This window comes from Patella vulgata, chromosome 3, assembly GCF_932274485.2.
Source record: "Patella vulgata chromosome 3, xgPatVulg1.2, whole genome shotgun sequence".
Taxonomy (NCBI): Eukaryota; Metazoa; Mollusca; class Gastropoda; family Patellidae; genus Patella; species Patella vulgata.
The window spans coordinates 40997700-41015549 of record NC_065881.2 but is presented as its reverse complement, the minus strand read 5'-3'; the positions used below and the strand labels follow the sequence as shown (position 1 = coordinate 41015549).

At 35.1% G+C, this 17850-nt stretch overlaps 1 protein-coding gene and 2 long non-coding RNA genes across 6 annotated transcripts in view; 2 read left to right on the top strand and 1 right to left on the bottom strand.

The window, feature by feature from the left end:
- The window catches only part of LOC126814529 (protein mono-ADP-ribosyltransferase PARP14), a 123955-nt gene that overhangs the window by 15798 nt on the left and 90307 nt on the right, over positions 1-17850 (top strand). Inside the window, exons 1-6 of one of the 4 annotated variants that reach the window (XM_050539726.2) lie at positions 2582-2815; positions 3131-3280; positions 7716-8030; positions 8616-8786; positions 11004-11240; positions 12052-12312. In XM_050539726.2, the coding sequence (XP_050395683.2) occupies positions 2590-2815; positions 3131-3280; positions 7716-8030; positions 8616-8786; positions 11004-11240; positions 12052-12312 (1360 nt within the window). In that variant the 5' untranslated portion in view covers positions 2582-2589. Of the gene's footprint in view, positions 1-2577; positions 3281-7715; positions 8031-8615; positions 8787-11003; positions 11241-12051; positions 12313-17850 lie in introns of those variants that run through there. The other 3 variants (XM_056099581.1, XM_056099580.1, XM_050539727.2) reach the window with 3 other exon arrangements.
- Positions 1-17850, top strand: part of LOC126814566 (uncharacterized) — a 114037-nt gene that overhangs the window by 5880 nt on the left and 90307 nt on the right. The window lies entirely within an intron of this gene.
- Positions 9389-10514, bottom strand: LOC130012178 (uncharacterized). Its single transcript, XR_008787553.1, has 2 exons — positions 9793-10514; positions 9389-9618 (listed from the first exon to the last, which is right to left on the bottom strand). It is a non-coding gene; the product is annotated as an uncharacterized LOC130012178 (long non-coding RNA).

Below are 17850 nucleotides of genomic sequence, written 5' to 3'. Positions count from 1 at the left end.
GCCCCAGCTTTGCCCCTCCAATCACCGACGGCTGGCGCCGCCACTGTCTGTGTGTCGCCTACAGGCCACAATTCTTACGTGATCATCTTGAAACTTTTAAATACCTTTTCCTTATACCCTAAGGATGATCCCTATTGTTTTTGCATGCCCGACTCCCAGGGGCAGAGCCACGCCCATTTCTTGTAATTGTTTGTTTGTTGTCTACAGGCCGGATTTCTTAGCGTATTATCTTGAAACTTTGCATACTTATTCTTTGTACCATAAGGAACATTCCTATCGTTTGGGGTGCATGCCAAACCCTCAGGGGCAGAGTCACGCCCATTTCTTGTATTTGTTTGTTTGTTGTCTACAGGCCGCATTTCTTAACGTATCATCATGAAACTTTGCATACTTATTCTTTGTACCATAAGGAACATTCTATGGTTTGGGGTGCATGCCCAATCCCAGGGGCCGAGCCACGCCCATCTTCTCTTTGTGTGCCTGTGTGTCGCCTACAGGCCACAATTCTTAAGTGATCATCTTGAAACTTTACATACTCATTCCTTATACCCTAAGGATGATTCCTATTGTTTTTGGTGCATGCCCGACCCCCAAGGACCGAGCCACGCCCATTTCTTGTATTTGTTTGTTTGTTTTCTACAGGCCGCATTTATTAGGTGATCATCTTGAAACTTTACATACTTATTCCTTATACCCTAAGGATGATCCCTATTGTTTCTGGTGCATTCCCGATCCCCAGAGGCAGAGCCACGCCCAATTCTTGTATTTGTTTGTCAACAGGCCGCATTTCTTAAGGTATCATCCTGGAACTTTGCATACTTATTCTTTGTACCATAAGGAACATCCCTATTGTTTGGGTTGCATGTCCAACCCCCAGGTGCAGAGCCACACCCCCATTTTCTTTTTGTGTGTCACCTACACAGGCCACAATTCTTAATCGATCGTCTTGAAAAATATCATATGAATCATGAATTCCTTATACCCTAAAGATGATCCCAATTGTTTTTGGTGCATGCCCGACCCCCTGGGACAGAGCCCCGCCCATTGCTTGTCATCTACATGCCGCAGTTCATTTTGAAACTTTGCATACCTATTCGTCATACCCAAAGGATGCCCCCTATTGTATTTGGTGATTGCCCAACCCCCAGGGGCAGAGCCACACCCATTTTTTTGTTGTGTCTCTGTGAGTTGCCTACAGGCCTCGATTCCTAATGGATTGTCTTCGAACTTGGGATATGTATTCCTTACAGCCTAAGGACGCCCTGGGGCAGAGCCCAATTTTTGTGTTTATCGTTTACAGGCCGGAATTCTGAATGGATCAACTTGGTACTTGACATATGTATTGTATTCCTTATAGCCTAAGGGCGTCAACTATTGATTTTGGTGAATGCCACGTCCAATTTTTGCCTTTAGCGCCCGAAGGCCACAATTCTGAATGGATTATCTTGGAACTTGGAATACTTAGTCCTTATACCCGAAGGAGGGCAACTATTGATGTTGTCATTTCAATAACAGGGTGGTACCTATTTATATTGTTCCATATCCAACCCCCAGGGGCAGAGCCACACCCATTTTTGTATTTATCAACTAGTCTTATAATCTGAATGTATCATCTTGGAACTTTGCATATTTATTCCTTATACCGTAAAGACGGCAACTATTTATTTTGATTCTTGCCCTGACCTGCTGGGGCAGTGTCACACCCACTTTTTTGTTAGTATTTTGTCTGTAAATTTGGCAAAACAAACCCAACGCCTAGTTTTCTTTGCCTCTTATCCTATTACAGCCATTTCATATTTCATTCTCTTCGTTCTAAAAAGTACCATATCAGTCAAAGCTGGAATGTGGACGTATATTGCAGCATTAGCGATGCTCTTGTTCAAATGCTCTAACGACAAAAGTTATGATTCAGTCTTTATTGGAATTGATATCAGTGTCCTGTAAAACGCTCACATTAGGCTACCTACAAAAGAATAAATATGTGACGGCTTCGGTTGATATAGCTGCCATGGACGTATGCTTCGTTGCCAGGCAGCCCATCTTTCTTACTTGTAGAAATTTGGCGCTTCATATATTAAATTAAGTATAGTTCAAAGTTTATTGTTAAAACCCCCCCCAAAAAAACCTTAGAAGTTCACCGCTAAAAACAATTTGGCCCAATTTTTCGTCTTTCTTTTACAAAGGCGAGAACTCGGACTAGATAATTCCAAGCCCCCGTTATTTGAATAGTTCCAAATGCAGAAACCCAGTGTTGGAAAAGTCACAGATTTTCCAGTTTTCGTATCTTGCATATAGGTCAAAAATTTTCGTCTTTCTTTTTCAGAGCCAAATTTGAGTAGGCTAGTTGGATCAGATAATTCTGAGTTTTCTTTATTTGAATAGGTCCAAATCCGGAAACTCGGGACATGAAAAGGCTACAGAATTTCCAGTTTTCTTATTTTGTATAAGGACAAAATCTAAGGCTTGCTTGGTTGCATGAAAACCTATATTTATATGGAATATTTTTATAGCCATGGATGTTTTATCGTATCGACCTTTTGACTATATTGTGTCATACTCTCTATATACTTTTTTCAGTTTATAATTTCGATGGCAAAGGAATGGCACAAAGCCTCCGAAATACCATTAGGAGATGGCGAAGTAAACCATACGACTGATCAACAAACCATTTCTCCAAGTACTACTTCACCTACAGAACAAAACTGTGCAGGAGAAACTGATCCGCAGTTAACAGATGTTGCAACCACCCTGGTTAATCCCAATCTCCAATTCGGACAGCAACCAATATGTAGACAACCAAATAATTTAGAAAAAGGTCAGATTAAATGTACAGATATCTTCAGTGGGCACCAAGGGGCAAAAACGCCGGTTAACTGTGGGACAATAGATGAACCGAAAGCACAATTAAATACGTTAGAACCAGTTAGGAATAGTGTAACAGATGGTTTAAATCCGTCTGGACAGGAAGGAGCAGAACAGATGCAGGTGACACAAATCAAAAACACAAGCCCACATCCTGATCAGATACATGAAAATAATATTTCGGTAAACAGCCAACAAAATACCCATCCATCCAATGAAAAATTTATTCAAGAACAAAGCTCTTTAATGGATTCTTTCGTTTTGATAGACGTGAGTGACGAAGATGATTCCCACAGTGTAGACCCACCAGATAACAGTTCTGGCGATTCTAGATCAGGAACTTTTACAGAACCAAATTTTAATCATCATGATAAAAACAAGGAAGAAATGATGCAACCTTCACTAGGAGGACAGTCAGGTAACCCATTAAAAATGAACTGAAGTCAATGCATATTTTATCTTGTATGTAGGCCCCCTATCATCTTCAATAGAAGGTTTTGATATTGCCCTTTACGTAATACCCTGCATATTTCGGAACTAATTTTGATTGGCTACTGACCCAGCTGCCTATTAGCTTCTATCATTCCTCGATCATTGTGAATACCAAGTCTCACGCTTTCCAGCTAAAATATCTACCTGTGATAATCGAGCTGCTTTATCTGCTGTTGGTGTATGTTTCATTCCCCGACAACCTATCTTTTCTGTAGTTTTCATTATTTTACTTCTTTCTGTAGTGAAGACTACGCAAACGTGGGGCAATAAGCGTCAATGCATCTCCAGCAGCATGTAAACATAACAGGCGATTTCCGGGCGTATCAAATGAGACGTTCAAAACAGTTGTCTACATAATACTTTATTCAACCAAAAAATCTCTCATATGTTGATGTGATGATAAGATGATATTGATTATGATGCTGATTATGATTGACTGAAATATATAAACATTCCAGACATAAATACCAGAATTAACATACAACAATAGAATAATAAAGTTATAAGTATGACAAGAATATTCTGTCGCAAAACAGAAATTCGTCTGCAGGCCTCTTATCTTATGCACTCAAGTCGGATTTAGAGAAGGCTTATGGCGTTTTTGTGAGTCGATTAGATTAGGTTTTGATTTGCTAGTACGATTTGGTATGATTTCGATTTGATTAGCTATGGTCCACAAATGTGAAATTTGATAATTACGATTTGGTAAGATGGCTGCCATCACGGACACCGATCAGAAAAAAAAATTGTCTCTGCTAATTATTGATGACTTGTTAAAAACAAATGAAGGTTATCTACGCAAAAAAGGAAAAATGGTTGCCGTTAGAAACAATCTCCTATGTCCAACAAGTTCAAGTATTTTTTGGAAAACTGAAGTGACAAAACATGTAAAAAGTGTCCTGAGAAAACCTAGGATCGAGGAATATATTGAAAAAACTGTAAATGAATAAAATTGCTTAGAGGTGATCTAACATTCTTGTGGACTATAAAGTTAACATTAAACCCGTCACATGCGTTTTAAAAAAAAAACATTTTTTATGGAGAAAAACAACAATAAGCATTAAAAATTACTTACGACGTTGAACATTCCGCCATTTTGAAAAAGTCAAATCTAATCGCCTAAACACCTCCTGGGACGATTAGGTCGATTTGCCTAATCAGTTGAGTTAAATCGTCTCACAAATGTAACGATTAGCATAATCAACTTGGTTCACAAATGCGTATAATAGCTAATCGGTCAAATCTAATCGGTTCACAAAAACGCCTTTAATGTCAGCTAATATTGAATAACAATTACTTGATGACAGTTTACATTCATTCATTATCATAACCAATATTAAACTAATAATATATCTTTTGTCTTTGAAAAAAACATTATAACCTTGACAAAAATAAGGGACGGTTTGCCTGCAATGGCGGGAAATGAAGGAAAGGCACATGGTCCACATCACGTAAAGATTACAATCAAATTTACTGATAAAAATGCAAAGACAGTGTCATTAATTCTCATAATTTATGTCTGTAGCAACTCTGCTTCAAATCTTACCGTATATTATGTCATGCCAGATAGATGGAAAGAGATGAGACAAGAATTAAACAGTAAACATCTACAACATTCTTCCTAGGAAGACATTTTGCACAAGACTAGATCATACAGGGCTTGTCTCAATCTGTTTCACAGAGAATTACGAGTCTCGTATAATATCTCTGTCATAGATGACTGCCTTAACACGTGCTGTCACAGCACGCGGTGTGAATTATTGGCTGAATGGCGGGTGCATTGTTTACATAAGACATAACTGCTTCGGAGAGAATGCTGCATTTTAGTCATTTTAATACCCATTTACACCAAATCGGAAATAATTTTTAACTACAAATACGTCAAACGCCTTTATTTATTTTTCCAATATATACAAAAAATGTTTTAGAATTTAATTTGTCGCAGGAAAAAAGTTAATATAGAGCAAAGCTCTTTTCCGGTAACACAGGAGCGTAATTGAAAATGTCACCCACAGACTGTTGATTAAAAAAAAATTCAGCCGGTACCGGATACACTGGGCAAAACAGGCAATGCGCATGTCAACTTACTAAATCTCGCCCAAGCGAGATCACGTAACTAACAAAAATAATTCTATCCACCAAATCTCGCCCAAGCGAGATTACGTGCCTCATAGAACTATTTCTATGACGCGTCTAATCAATGACGTCACATATTTTTTTACGTCAATGAAAATAATTCTCACACTTTTTTGTTCTTTTTTTAAAAACAAAATTAATGTATAAAATTTAGATCTCAATAAAAACTAAATTATTTAATATAGAGCGAAGCTCTAAAGCATCGCAATGCCTGTTACATATTATTTCTAGCTCATTAAGCCGCATCAATGTCATCCTTATCAGTGATTGTCGCGGCCAAGCAAATATTCACTGCGGATCAGTGTGAGCTTGTCTAAGAGAACAAGTTGAACAGGGTTACTTGACATTCAAGACTACCATTATCTGGAGGTCTGAACCAAATTTAGGAATGCTTATACATAAAACGAAAGGAAATCAAACAAATAAAGTACACATGGTACTAAGTCAATTATTAAAGGAAAGGTGCAATTTGACCGTTACATGTAGTTTTCATTATTTTACGGTTTTCTGTAGTCTATATTATTTTAATTCTTTCAATGGTCTTCGTTTGTGTACTTTCTGTAGCTTCCTATGTTTTATTTCGTCTTCTGTAGCCATCTTAATACCCAGTGCTGAGTTAACCATTAGGCAAATAAGGCACGTGGACTCAGACTAGCAATTATTTGCCCATTGACTTCAATGTTAAATGACTGTAACATCACAGGCTGTAGCTTTTTGCTCAACATTCCGTTGGTTCCAATCTTTATAGGCACAATGGGGACAACATTTGGCAATCTCCTCATCATAATTTTGTAGGGGGTTGACCATTTAGATTTTTTGCTACACGGATTTGAAGTTGACAGGGGTGAAAATCTCACTTCCGACACAATGATTGCTCTGCAGAAAGACACTTTACACCCCCTATCCCTCCGCTGTAATATCATCAGTATTACCCAAAACTGCTATGAAATTGCAAATTTGGTTCCTTTTCTCCAATTCTAGACCAAAAAGTCAACCCAAAAATGCAGGAAGAGGGGAGAAAAAAATTAAGGGAAAATCACGAAATAAGGGGAAATAATTCCATCATGAAATAAGGGGAAATAATTACTAGTCTTAGTCCACGTGCCTTAGGGCCAGCTAAAAATTCAGGCCTCAAAAAATAAAGTGAAAAAAAGTTGTAATCTATCAACTGTAATTACAGTATGTACTGTCAAAAATCTGGATCTTCTAATGATTTTTAATAATTACTTGTAGTGTCTTGTAGTATTCTGCCATTCGAACTAAATCACTGCTCGAATATTCGGCGAATATCAAGCAAATATTTGAATAGTATTCGAATAGTCGCTATGAAAATATGAGAACACACAACGTCAAATGAATTTGTATTATTTCTTAAACATCTATACAAACCGTGTGATATGGTGATATATACGGACTAAATCATATTCAAACTAATCAATTGATCAAACATTTGCTTCAAATCTCTCTCAAAAGATTTTCAATGTACTCTTGTTAATCAAGTAACTTGATCGAAGAGGGGTCAATTTCCGTATCATATTTTACGGGGTATAAGTCGATATGGAGTATAAGTTGAATTGACAAATTGTTGTTACTCGGTGCACATTTAATTTTTTTTTTCGACATTTAATCTCTGTACTTTTAGGTCTGTATCTTTGATTCAGGTAAAAATAAAGCATTGAATTGTGTTGATTGATGTGTTATTCCGATTAGATTATTGTTTTGCAAGATTAAGAAGAGAGAGAGAGAGAGAGAGAGAGAGAAATGGGATTTAACGTCCACTCGACACAAACTAGGTCATTTCGGGACTAACATATTTAATTTTATTTCAATAATTTGCTTGCGCTTAGGGGTCTTTAGCAGTGGGAGGAAACCGGAGGACCCGGAGAAAATCCACGAGGTTGGACAGGCGACCCTACTCCTTGTCACGTACAACCGGGGATTCGAAACCACGCCAGTTGACTCAATGACAGGCCTTATGATACAGCACGCACGTGCTAACCATTCGACCATCCACCCCCCCAGATTAAGAAGAAGCCGATATGCATATTATAATATCAAGGGGGTCAAGAGTCATTTTAAGACATGGGTTATCATTGAATCATTTTTTAAAGTCATGCTGTGTAAATTTCTGATAATTAATTCATGATATAGGACAAATTAATGTAGGTCCTCTATTATAAAAAAAGCCTTTTTTCATTTTAATTATTATTGACTATTTGTTACAGGAATTTTGAGTGGTGATAATTTGTATATACACTCTGATGGACCAACTACAGAAAATAAAACATCACCTACAGAACAGATAAAGCCTCAAATCCAAGCTAATTATCAACCAAGTATTTCTGACAGTACCAAGATGGAAATCACTGTCACTAATAATCCAGTATATCCAATTCCACAAAAACAACCGAATTCCATGCAATCTGATGTACAACTTCAACAGAAAAAACACCCTGAATCGAAATTGCGAAACAACAGTGATATTTGCGGTTCAGAAGATAATTTAAAAACACCGATGTTGAATGAAGAAAACAAAAAAGGTAACAATATTTTCCGGAATTAATATTATCTCAAATGTTAAAGAAACAATATTCCATATATCCAATAAAACTTATCATTTCATAACCTAGAATCTTATAACAGTAAAAATATAGATCAGATAGCATTTAGATAGGAATTATATTAAACTTTGAATGTCCATAAATTTATGCATATGGTGAAATTCTTGACTATCTTTTGTATGAGCTGTTAAAATTACAGTCTTCATTAGCCCAGTTGGAGCAGAACAGTAAGTCTTAACTCTGTACTCCCTTTTCGGAGAATGTATAGCTCGTCAACAGGTCAGAGTAACAGAAATGAATACATGGATCATATTTTAAAGGAAGGGGTTATTCATAACCATGGTGTTTATGAGTTACGATTACCTTGTAAATACTTTTGAAGCACTGAAGAAGCATTTTAAAGACTGACAATTATTGAACTAAACTGAGCTAACCTTAACCTGTGTTCTTGTTTATTATACAAAGTATCCCCTTAAACATTGTCCTAATCCTAACCCTAAACACTGTGGTTGCGAAAAACATCTTCCAGTTTTAAAAAGTAAAATGTTTGATTTTAATTTTCAGATGTATCAACAAACATGATGACACTAAAAGTAACAGGATTCGACTTCCAAACAACGGACGAAATGATCAAATTGTATTTTGACAACAAGAAAAAATCTGGAGCTTCTGCAGAAAACATACAAATTTCTAAAGATGATGGTTACGCACTTGTAACTTATTCAACATATGAAGGTGATAACTCTGGCCACATGACTAATTATATTCCACATGAACCCTTTTTAGAAAAAAAATATTTTTCAAACAAATCAAAATGAATCTGAAAATCATCAGGCAAATTCAATGCAAAATAAGTTTTGTGTTTTATAGTTCAAAATTTCGTTTTGCCTGTCTTTACTGTACAAGGATCTGGAAGTGTTGTTATATAACTATGGATCTCATATAAGGTATATGTTCTAATATGCTAAGTTCTATTATGCATTTGTCTATTCTGCAAAATGCAGAACTATTATCCTGTATTTTGTATTATTGAAAAGTGTATTCTGTATTTTAACACTGTGACATTGGTATTGTGGAGCAATGCAAATTGCAAATTGTAAAACTAAGGCAACACAAATAAAATAAGTTGTTTCTCGGGCACCGCCCGCACTCAAAATTGGTTGCGCGTGCGGCCTATTTATTGGTCTTGATGAAAAATAAAAAATATGTAACGCCCGCCAGAACATCGATAAGCAAGTCATAAAAAGAGTATGCCGCATGTATCTACATGCCCCATACGTGGATATCCATTCAAATGTATTAAACTGATTCAGATGTAAACGCTCATTTACGGGTCATTTTTATAGATATCGAAAGAACCTCCATTTTTGTATCACGTGATTTTAATTACCTCCCCTTGTGAACTAGAATTTGATTCGTGTTAAACACCGAAAGTCATTGACAACAATGCATTGTATTTCAATCATTCGATCTTAATCGGCTCATTATTGCCGGCTTCAGTCGGTTCATGTTTGAAAAAATCCTACTTATAAAACAATGAATCGTAGAACAGGTTAATTATTATAAACTGTTTCAATGGCATTTAGTAATTGAAATAGAGTATACAGGTCACAATTCTATGGAATACAATTACTGCTTTTTACTGAGCGACGTTTCGACTAGGCTTCTCTAGTCATTACTAGGCTCAGTAAAAAGCAGTAATTGTATTCCATAGAATTGTGACCTGTATAATTATTATAACTTGTGGCTACGAATACGATACGATGATAGTCACCATACCTTAGTCAGAATCTGGGTCATTAGCACATTTAACGGTAGTTTTGATAATCCGGAAAATAATAATTGGATTACACATTTGATGGTTTTACTGACCAGTTGTTAGTTAAATTTAAATAGTCATTCGATATAAACCCCAGATAGAACACCGAATATCCTGAGAAACACACCGAATATCCTGAGAAACAGTCATTTCCCGAATCCCGATGACACGTGACATGCATTGGTTGGAATTAGGTCAATCATTATAAACCAGCGATACTAGATTTAGATCTAAGTGTCGTTTACCGTGATGATTATTTTTGATACACATGCTGACAGAGGCTTACCCTTTAAAATATTGTCATTATTATGGACGGCTATTAATAGTCGTACGGAATTTTATTTTAAACCAATTTCAATTATGGTTGTCACCATTACCATTAGTAAGCTACATTACGTGAATTAAATATGGAAAATTATTTTCCTTACAGTCAGTGTTCAGTGTTTGAGTAGACTTGATTTTTGGGTTTATGTTCTAAGTATGTATAATATATAACTGAAAGCAAAACTGTAGACAAGTAATGACTTTCTCATTAAAAAAAAAAAAAAAATACAAGGCCGCCCTCCCGCCCCAACAATTTTCAACAATAGCCAAATTTTATTTTGCACCATCCTCTAGCCAGAAATGAGGTAAAAAAAAAAATAAACCGCCCCCCCCCCCCCTACAGTTTCAGCTGTCAGTTGCCCGAGAAACAAGACATTTATTTTGTGTAGCCTAAAATACATATTTTGAACTGCTGACATATGCAGTTTGCACCGTTAGCATTGAAATAATATTGGCAACGTTATCCTTCCATATATAACCTGCGTTCTGGTTGATGTAAGGGATTAGCCAATGAAACGGTCTGTTGCAGTGAGTTCTTGGCGTGCGATGCACAGAACTGTGGGTATCCTACTAGAAACATCAACGCTTGTTGGTTAATCAATTGTCTGACGTCATAGGATCAAAAGCCGCTCATATGACCTCTGATGTAAACTCCCACTACAACTGGTTAGCTCTTCATGTAGTAGAGGCCATCGAAAGAATAAAAAAAACCCCAGAAACTAAATATAGATCTTTATTTTTATCAGATTGATGAAAAATAACATTTTTGTGTTATGCATGTTAATATCAGTTTTTTTCCCTTCATTTAGATACTGCAATTGTTCTAGAAAGAAATCACACTTTGAACAGTCAACTACTTACTGTTAAAGCATATGAAGAAGAAGTTCTGGAATTGAAATCAATTAAAGTATCTGGTTTTAAGACAGCAAATTTTGAATTGATGGACATGTATTTTACTAATATGAAAGCGTGTGGAGCAGAAGCAGAAACAGTTGAATTAAGTGAAAATAAAGAATATTTACTTGTAACATTTAGCACAACAGAAGGTAAATATATACAAAGCTGTTTACAGGAGGTTAAATAATAAGCGTGAATATAAAACTGTATTTTCCATGTCCTTTTGAATAAAAAAACATGTAGGCTGAACCATATGCAGGTGAAGACAAAGCATATCTAAATAAAACTTTATTTGTAATATCTTGCACACAAGATGTTAGTTTGTACTTATTCAACTTAATGAAGATAAATCATGATTGTTTACTTGGGTATTTTAGTATTACTGAGGATATTATATAATATGATAGTATGGCATGTATATGTTTGTAAATTAAAATTAATACCAACAGAAGGGAAAAGCAAAATTGAATAAACACCGACAAGGACCAAAATTTTTTTAATGGTCTGTAGTGTTCAGGGTATTGCACTAAGTGACCGACAATCCCCGTGGATCCCCTGGACACTCAGAATAATACCAAAAGACTTCACTTCTATCTTTTATTCAGAGTCAAAGTCAAAACTCTGTCAACCTTCCCATTAAAGATCTGAGCTTCAATGATCCTTATATGTTACACATGTAATCCAGAAATTTGGTTCGTTAAGAAGAGTAGCGTAGGAGATGATTGGGTGATTGTCGCTGGTATCAGCTGAACATTGATCGCTGGTGTCAGCTGAACATGAGCGACGATGAAATAAACATACTAAGATAAACGTGAAAGTTTAGTGTAGTGCAGTGCAGACTTTTCAACTTATGAAAGTAAGCACAAAAACCTGACACAATCCCAAAACGTAGAACACATTGTTAACTTTAGAATTTGTTAAGAGAAGTAATGTTTTATTTATAATATACATGTATTTTAGAAGCTGAATTGGTATGTAGTAGAGAACATATATTAGATGGTTGTAATTTAAAAGTTGAAATATTCGACCCATCAACACAAGATAATTCAACACATGATGATGGTAAAAGAATAGTTTGTGTTAGTGGATATAAAGATACAATAAGTAAACAGATGATAGAGATGCATATAGAGAGTGAGAAAAGATTTGGTGCAGTTGCTGAAAATATTGACATAAAGGAAGAGGAAAAGTGTACTTTTGTAACTTTATCTACGGAAAAGGGTAAATATGCCTTTACGTTCAAGTTATTTTATATAATGCCCCGATGTTCTTTAATAAACTATAATTCATTAAAACCTTTGACAAAACTCTGCTTTTTATACCGCCACATTAAGGGATTGAAGCACCATTTATCGCTCTAGGAATCCCTTATAAACCACAATATTGTAAAAGTGTAATCTCTAATTGGAATATCAGTCTAAAAAGAGTGCAATTCTGTTCAGTATTTACAAAGTTGTGATAAATTGAAATTTCATCTATTTATGCTGCTCGAGTGTAACAAGACGGCGCCATATTTTATTGGTAGCGGAGAAGCCTGATAGGCCTGATTTAAATCCGATCGAATCCAATATGGGAGATTATCTAGCATTGGTATTTTGATTGATTTCTTTCTTAATTAAATGTTAAATAATCAATCTTTGTACATATTTAGCATGTAAGCTGTCAGAAATTTGATATTTAATTTTTGAGAAAACGGAAATGGCGTATCGAGCCTTAAAATATTGACGTATGTTATATTTTTTTATCGCGAATTCAAGGTATTTCGCGGAGTTGTCTTTATATGGACGTTCTAGATAATAATTATAGTAACTAGAACCGCGAGGTAGTACTGGCATTTTTGGGCAAATTGCGTCATGTCGCGTCATCATTTCACGTTTCAAGAAGAAGAATTTAATAGCCTTTATCAAGCATGCACAATTTCATAAATTGGATATAAGGTAAACTTACAAGAAACCATGGGCTTTAACTGCTACATTTGTGAATAACAGTTTCGATAATCAAAATTAGAGTGAGGTAATCCTAGGAGAAATAACAGGGTGTGAATACTACATTACTGAATATGTTATGAAGTTACGTCATGCTACATCAACAATCAAGATAACATGCAATATCGAACATAGCAACATCAAGCATCTAAGTTATACTTGAAGATCAAACCTTTTGATATTAGTTGTTAATTGAGATAAGGGTTATTATATACGGTTGAAAATGTTAATGAAAATGGAAATATAATAAATCGGGCCAATACGGCCATATATCATTTTTAGCCTATTTTCATAAAGGAGAGATATATTCATGTTTGGAGAAAATCGTAAGGCCTGGGAAATATCAGGAAATTTCGGAAGATATTATGAACATTTCCAATATGCCATTTTGAAGGCATCAATGTGTCCTTTATTTCAACTTGATACCTCAAATAGCGATAGAAATAAGCCATCTTTAATGTAGAAAAAATGCAGAAGAAAATTTGTTAAAATCTTTGTTTCTAAAACTTAGATGGCAAACTTTGAAATTTAAAAAAACTGCCAGTTGGAGCCTTGGTTTGTCAAAATGACCCAATTTATATTTTATAAATAGTTTTGATCCAGCCTAGAAAATATATAGTATCAGCAGGAATAAATTCACTATGTTTCAATTTTCAAAGAAGAGTCAACTTCTCCATGGAATCCAAAAATGAAAACCTGGTGAAGATCCCTAAAGAAAACTATACTGGTGTTTGTCAATTAAAAATGGCCCAAGTCATATTTAATACGAAGTCCCAATCGGGCCTAGAAAAATTGGGATTGCAGAATGGTTCCACCATGCATGGTTGTGGCTGCACACTCCGACTAATATCAGAAAAAAAATCCACAAAAACTTTAGAAAACAATACGTTTTTCCACAGAAGGGCCTTTAAATAGGGATGTATGTTTTATTTTTGGATCGTGAATTGAAAGGTATGTCGCGGACGTTCTAGATAATGATAAAAATACTATTAATAATAAGGCATACGATTTCATGCGCTCCGATTTCATGCGCATTGTTTTTGGTGAATGGGTTGATAATTATTAAATGGGCTTTTACTCTTGATTATTTATATACACCTGTCCGTCTGTCCACAATTTGTTTTTGGACACTCTACAGGTCACAATTTAGCTTGTGGACCCTCTTGATGTCACAATTTTTATCCGATTTTAAAAAAAGGTTTAAATATATCACCGATACACCATAATGATGGTTGAGTTCGAATTTCGTAAAGATCGGAACGAAACTGTCCGAAAAAATGGCAACTCCTTGTACGCAAATAGTAATACCCAGGTTGAGGTCCCTCTAGAGGTCACAATTTTTATCCAGTTTGATGCAACTTAAAATATATGTTTATATCCTGAAGATCTTGGTTCCTGTAGATATTCACGCAAACTTCCTGGATTATGGCCCCTGATTGTACGAAAAACGCTTCTTGTTTTAGCTTGTTCTCTGTCCATCTCTTGCCAAATGTGGGCGTATCTTGCATGGCAACCGCTTATTAAAAAATCTGCGTGTCTGTCCATCATATTTTTTTTTGAGACACAATAACTGAGTTATTGAGTTAGAATGTTCAAACTTTGTGTAGGTGTTTATTAGGTGAATGTCTTGATGGAGTTCAAAGATGAATATTTTCTGCTAAGGCAAAGCAGAGATAAGCAATTTGATTGCTTGATGCTTTAGGAGATCTTTTCTTTGGTTCTAATTAAGTGAGAGTGATGAAACTTGGTGTATAGGTTCATTATATCAATACCTTGACTAAGTTCGATAATGAGCATTTTCTACTTAGGGTAAGCAGAGCGATAAACAATTTTATTGGTTGAGACTTTGAACCTCGATAACTTTGATTAAAATTGATTGAGAGTTGTGAAACTCATTACCTCAATACCTTGGGCTAAGTAGATACTTCAATTTGATTGGTTGAGACTTTGGAACCCAATAACTCTCCTTGGTGTAGGTCTTTATTTAGGTGAATGGCTTAACAGTGTTCGACCATGCGCATTGTCCACTCTAAGCAGAGATTAGCAATTTGATTGGTTGAGACTTTGGGACATGATAACTTTGGTTCTTATTTAATGAGAGTGATGAAACTTGGTGTATAATTTCAATACATCAATACATTGACTAAGTTCGATAATGAGCATTTTCAGTTCGGGTTAAGTAGAGTGATAAGCAATTTGTTTAGTCAAGACTTTGGAACATTACAACCTAATGTTCATTAGGTGAATGTCTTGACTGAGTTCAATAATTAACATTTTCCGCTAAAGCTAATCAGAGCTAACCCATTTCATTGGTCGATGTTTTGGGTCGATGATGAAACTTAGTGTATAGTTTTACTACCAGGTACATGTACTTCAAAACTTTGACTGAGTTTGACCGTGAACATTTTTGGCTCTTACTAAGTATACATTATTAGTTTGATTTTCAAAAAGATAAATATGCAATTAATTAATATGTGTCAGCTATTTATTTTGGGATTGCGGCGGGGCACATCAGCCTCACTGTTGGTTTGTTCTTAATGATGCAGAACTGGATGTAACGATTTTAGTTGAACTGGGCAAAAGATTTTATGTTAATATGAGCTGAAGACAACCTTATTAATTTGTATCTTCCATCCTGTTATAATGTTGTGATGCTAAAAAAAAAATAACAGCGTCTTTGCTAGTAAAAGTTGCAGCTTGAATAGTACACAATGTTTTTTTGTCACAAGTCTTTTGAAGAAAGCAAGGAAATACTAAATGGAGTTGTCCCTCACACTTCTTGGCACACAGTAACTCTGCTTTTAATTGAGGTAGAATATTCAAACTTGGCATAGTTGATTATTATGTTGTTGAGGGGATCTGTAAGTGCAGTGATCAATCATGAAAACAGCTTATATGTCGACCAAATTTCAGAGTACTAAACAAATTGAAACTAAACCTGAAAATGAAAATTGAACTTTCCTAAAAAAAAAAAATGAAGTCCAACTCCAGTAATGAACAAATTCAATTTAACCAAATACCCAACGAACAAATTCAAAGTCGACAAACTACTAAACATACCAATCAAAGTATCCAAAACACCTGAACAATCAAACCTTAAAGTCCAACAATAAACTTTCAAAGTCCAGTCTAAACTGTAAACAAACACCAAAATATACCAACTTCCCAAACTATCAACCTGGGTCAATATGTGTAAGTGTATATGATCAATGTAAATATGAGCTGTAAAATGTATGATGTTATGTAAAGTGTTACCGAAAACCACATAAATATCTTTTCTATAAATAGGCTATTAGTCTTATCCTAGTAAAACAATAATACACAGAAATTTCTTTTTTTTATAAATCTATCATCTAAAACCTCAGCTTAAGCTATGACAGTAAAAACAAGACCATCGCATAATATTTTATACAAAAAAGAAAAATGTAAATAATCTAAATCGATGATTATATTAAATGAAGAAATAAATAAATAAAAATAAGGGTTGATGGAGTGGTGGGTGGGGTGGGGTTTAAATTAACAAAAGAAAACAAAAATGTTTCCAATTTTAGTCACTGCTGTGAAGACTAAAGGGAGGCAACTTAAAGTACAAAAATCTGAAATGGAGGCAGACCACCATTAAATTTCATCATCTCGGTACCCACGAATTGTAGTTCGTCTATTTATAGCAATTCTCTCTCTCTCTCTTTTCTCCCCTTTTGCATGCCCATTTGTGTTGATTTTTTGGTCTAGAATGGATGAAGAGGGTTTGAATTAACATTTTCTGCCAGGTTTTGGTAAATATTCATGATTTTGAGGCGGAAGGATAAGAGGGTTATCAGGTTAGCTACGGCGATATGTACGGCAACTAGTTACATGTTTTTAGTATGCTTCTTCAAGTTTGTGTATCTCCAAATTTTGGTGGTCAACCTCATACAAATTTTAGTGCAAAGACATGACCATTTGTTCCTCTGTCTGTAGTGGAAAGCATCCAGCCCAACGAAAATTTGGGGAAAAGTTGGAGGTGGGCAAAGAGGCCAGAATTAACATTGAAGTCAATGGGGAAATTAATGGTGGTCTGCCTCCTATATGAAAACAACCTGACAGTGGATGAAAGGCCTAAATTTGATGATATGATCTCCAAATTGTCAGAAAATGTGATATATGGCATTTTGATAGTAAAAAATGTGAAATGGTAAAATTTCAAAAATATTTGACAAATTTGGGAGGGGAAATTTTGATTTTAGTCAAAATTTTGTGATTTTCAGTGTTTATTTACTTTTCAAAATTAGTGGAAAATATTTTAATGTATGATTTTTACTTTTTCTGCATTATAATTGTTAGACGGGAAGAAAGTATCATAATTTCACTCAATTTTGCCTAAAAATCATGATAAATTGTCTGAAATTCTTCAGATTACCCCCAATATTGCTGTCAAAATTTTAATTATTCATCTGTTGTAAAATGAACCAAAATGTCTTGCATGTCTTTATTTTCATTGTTAAATAACTTGGCAAGGATCCATGTGTTTGTCAGATATTGAAAAAGTATTCATGTGTTTGTCAAAAATTTAAAAATTAAGAAATTTAGTCTAATTATGTTCTGCTTAGGTGTGTTAGAATTTTCAAAACATGAGTGAACTGCATTTTGCTGCTGTTTTCCTCAGGCTTAACACAATTTTAATCTTTCAAAACCTGAAATTGTTGCATTTCCCTTCTCGAGAAAGTAAAATCTATGTGTTTGCAGGGAAATTTCTCTGTCTTCATTTCGTTTAGACTGGCTCACCCTCCCCACC